At 46.1% G+C, this 3,105-nt stretch overlaps 1 protein-coding gene across 1 annotated transcript; it reads left to right on the top strand.

The window, feature by feature from the left end:
* Positions 1-632: 632 nt before the first annotated feature.
* nkx2.7 (NK2 transcription factor related 7) lies at positions 633-3,105 on the top strand. The gene is made up of 2 exons (XM_061816036.1): positions 633-822; positions 2,633-3,105. The coding sequence occupies exons 1-2, from the start codon at positions 633-635 to the stop codon at positions 3,103-3,105; spliced, it is 663 nt and encodes a 220-aa protein (XP_061672020.1).

Raw genomic sequence — 3,105 nt, 5'->3', positions numbered from 1 at the left:
TTTTGCAGTGGTGTCTAAAACTACCGAAAAGTGTTTCTAATATTTTGGTGATGTTGTTAAACAGCATGGTTGTGTGTTTCTATGTGCCCTATGATTGGCTGGCAACCAGCTCAGGGTGGACCCCACCTCTTGCCCGAAGATAGCTGGGATGATGCTCCAACACGCCCGTGACATTTGTGAGGATAAGCGGCTCAGAAAAGGGATGATGTTAAATGACTTCGTCTCTAACAGCATCAACCAAGATCCCGCATTTCAACCAAAATATTTGCAATAGATAAACAGCTGTCTGCGGTCTAAAATGAAGAGCCAATGGCAAATTTGTTTACGTCATCCGACTCTCGCTGCCTGTCAGACCCCATTAAGCCCGCTGATTTGTTAATTAGTGTACCCCAAACCCTCACGCACTCAGTCCTCCTGGTGTGGTGAGTTCAGGTGTAAGGTGAGAAGCATTTAGCAGGAGATCAGAGCATGCAGTCTGTCTGTCGGCTCCTTTTTGTTGGGGGGGGGGACAGATGACAACTATCCCCCCTCCCCTCCTCCCCTGGACCCTTGTATGACTTTAAAAGCTGCTCGGGACCACTTTGCCACTCAGTATCAAGGGGCCAGGCAGCATCAAGTAAGAAAAAAAAGCGATGACGCAGACCAGCTCATCGACACCATTTTCGGTCAAGGATATTTTGAAGATGGAACAGCAGGCTGGCTCGAAAAAGGACATATTGATAGCTGATCAAGTGACACAAGTGCATCTTCACAACTTGCAACAAACTCAAAAGGAGCTTTTCACACGCTACGCAGCGGTGGACGATGAGTCGACAAAACGTGGTAAGAAACTAGTTGCGCCTCTGCTACCAGATGATGGATGACCAGCATGCCTTTCAACCTTCAATAGTTCGAAACCAAAAGAGAAACATGACTGCATTTAGAAAAGAAAAAAAAAATATATATATATTTTGTTTACAGACAGCTATGCAGGAGGACTGGGAGCTATTTTGAAAATAAATATTTTCATGTTCATGTAAATGAATGTAGCTCAATAAGGTTACCATTATGATGCAGTGCAAGCACAAGAATTAAATCATGAAACACTTCAGCAGAATTTGCGACACTATTGAAAACTGCAGATTTCGCATTCGTGTTGAGATATTTTCCTCGCAATACCCTTCAACATTAAATTAGATTTGATTCCTAAAGTGTAAAATTGAGCGCATATCACTGAAATTTAATGAAATAAAACCTCCACTGTAATCTCTTCAATTACTCTAAACCTCCTTCATATTTTTTATTGAAGTTGCACATCGGGTGCAAACATGAAACATCGGCCATATATTCATATTCCATTGTCTCTTGCCATAATTATTTAAAATGAGATATTTACAAGGGTTGAAAGAGCAGCAGAAGAGGCTGAGGTGTTTCGTTGGTGTGTCAGAAGAATTTAAGGTGGAGGAGAGACTGCATCAGGGATCCGCGCTGAGCCCCTTCCTGTTTGAGGTAGTCATAAATAGACTGATGTTCGCAGATGATATTGTGATCTGCAGTGAAAGCAGAGAGCAGGCGAAGGAACAATTAGAAAGATGGAAGCACGCACTGGAAAGGAGAAGAATGAAGATTAGCCGAAGTAAAACAGAATATATGTGCATGTATGTGAGGGGCAGGGGAGTAGGAGTGAAGCTCCAAGGAGAAGAGATAGCGAGGGTGGATGACTTCAAATACTTGGGGTCAACAATACAGAGCAATGGAGAGTGTGGTAAAGAAGTGAAGAAAAAGGTCCAAGTGGGTGGAACAGTTGGCAGAAGGTGTCTGGTGTTCTATGTGACAGAGGAGTATCCACCAGGATGAAGGGCAAAGTTTACAAAACAGTGGTGAGGCCGGCCATGATGTACGGATTAGAGATAGTGGAACTGAAGAAACAACAGGAAGCAGAACTGGAGGTAGCAGAAATGAAGATGTTGAGGTTCTCGCTTGGCGTGAGCAGTTGGATAAGATTAGAAATTAGAAAATATGATTAGCTCATTAGAGGGACAGCCAAAGTTGGTTGTTTTGGAGACAAGGTGAGAGAGAGCAGACTTAGATGGTTTGGACATGTTCAGAGGTGAGAGAGTGAGTATGTTGATAGAAGGGTGCCGAGGATGGAGCTGCCAGGCAAATGAGTGAGAGGAGGACCAAAGAAAAGGTTGATGGATGTTGTGAGGGAGGACATGAGGACAGTGGGTATTAGAGAGGAGGGTGCGCGTGAGAGGCATAGGTGGAAAAAGATGACACGCTATGGCGACCCCTAATGGGACAAGCCAAAACGAGGGTTGCAAGAGTCCTGAAGCCCATTCCAGCTCGGTCACATGCTGAACTGGTTGAATCCCAGGGGCACACATAAACAACCATTCACACTCATGGACAATTTAGACTCTTCAATTAACCTACCATGCATGTTTTTTGGGATGTGGGAGAATATGCAAACTCCACACAGGGATTTGAATCCCGGTACTCAGAACTATGAGGCAGACACTGTAACCAGTGCCGCCACAGAGTACACAGTACAGTATAATGAATGAGCCTTTTAGAATGTTAAATCAGTAATAAAAGGAGTGTGTTGAGTGTCCTGCGCTGCAATTGTATGTCACAATGTGTTTGTCAATAGAAACTTGTATGCAGAGCAAAGGAGATGCCAAAGGAGCTCGGCCCTCTCGCAGAAGGCCACGCGTGCTCTTCTCACAGGCTCAGGTGAGCGAGCTGGAGAGTCGCTTCCGCCGCCAGCGCTACCTGTCGGCGGCGGAGAGGGAGCAGCTGGCTCTCGTTATCAAGCTCACATCCACCCAGGTCAAGATCTGGTTCCAGAACCGCAGGTACAAGTGCAAGCGCCAAAGTCAGGACAGGAATCTGGAACTGGTACCCAAAAGGCTGCCCGTGCCGGTACTGGTCCGCGACGGGAGGCCGTGCGGGGCGAGATCCCTTCTCCCGCCTGCTCACGATGCAGTTTTGGGCCATTACAACAACATGGTTAGATATGGATACACCGAAGAGTACGGTTGGAGTTACTACAGTGTGTCTGCTGATGTCAAAAACACAGAGGGGGGCTTCGTGTGTGCACTGGAGGCTCTCAGAGGCTGCTGA

This window comes from Syngnathoides biaculeatus, chromosome 4 (assembly GCF_019802595.1).
Source record: "Syngnathoides biaculeatus isolate LvHL_M chromosome 4, ASM1980259v1, whole genome shotgun sequence".
NCBI classification, from domain to species: Eukaryota; Metazoa; Chordata; class Actinopteri; order Syngnathiformes; family Syngnathidae; genus Syngnathoides; species Syngnathoides biaculeatus.
The sequence above is the reverse complement of the archived record's forward strand: the minus strand, read 5'-3'. Positions and strand labels throughout refer to the sequence as shown.

Bases quoted from the DNA above. Each gene is read 5' to 3' on its own strand.
- nkx2.7 (XM_061816036.1), top strand. From the start codon at position 633: ATGACGCAGACCAGCTCATCGACACCATTTTCGGTCAAGGATATTTTG. The intron at 823-2,632 runs GTAAGAAACTAG...GTTTGTCAATAG, and splicing joins CGATGAGTCGACAAAACGTG to AAACTTGTATGCAGAGCAAA.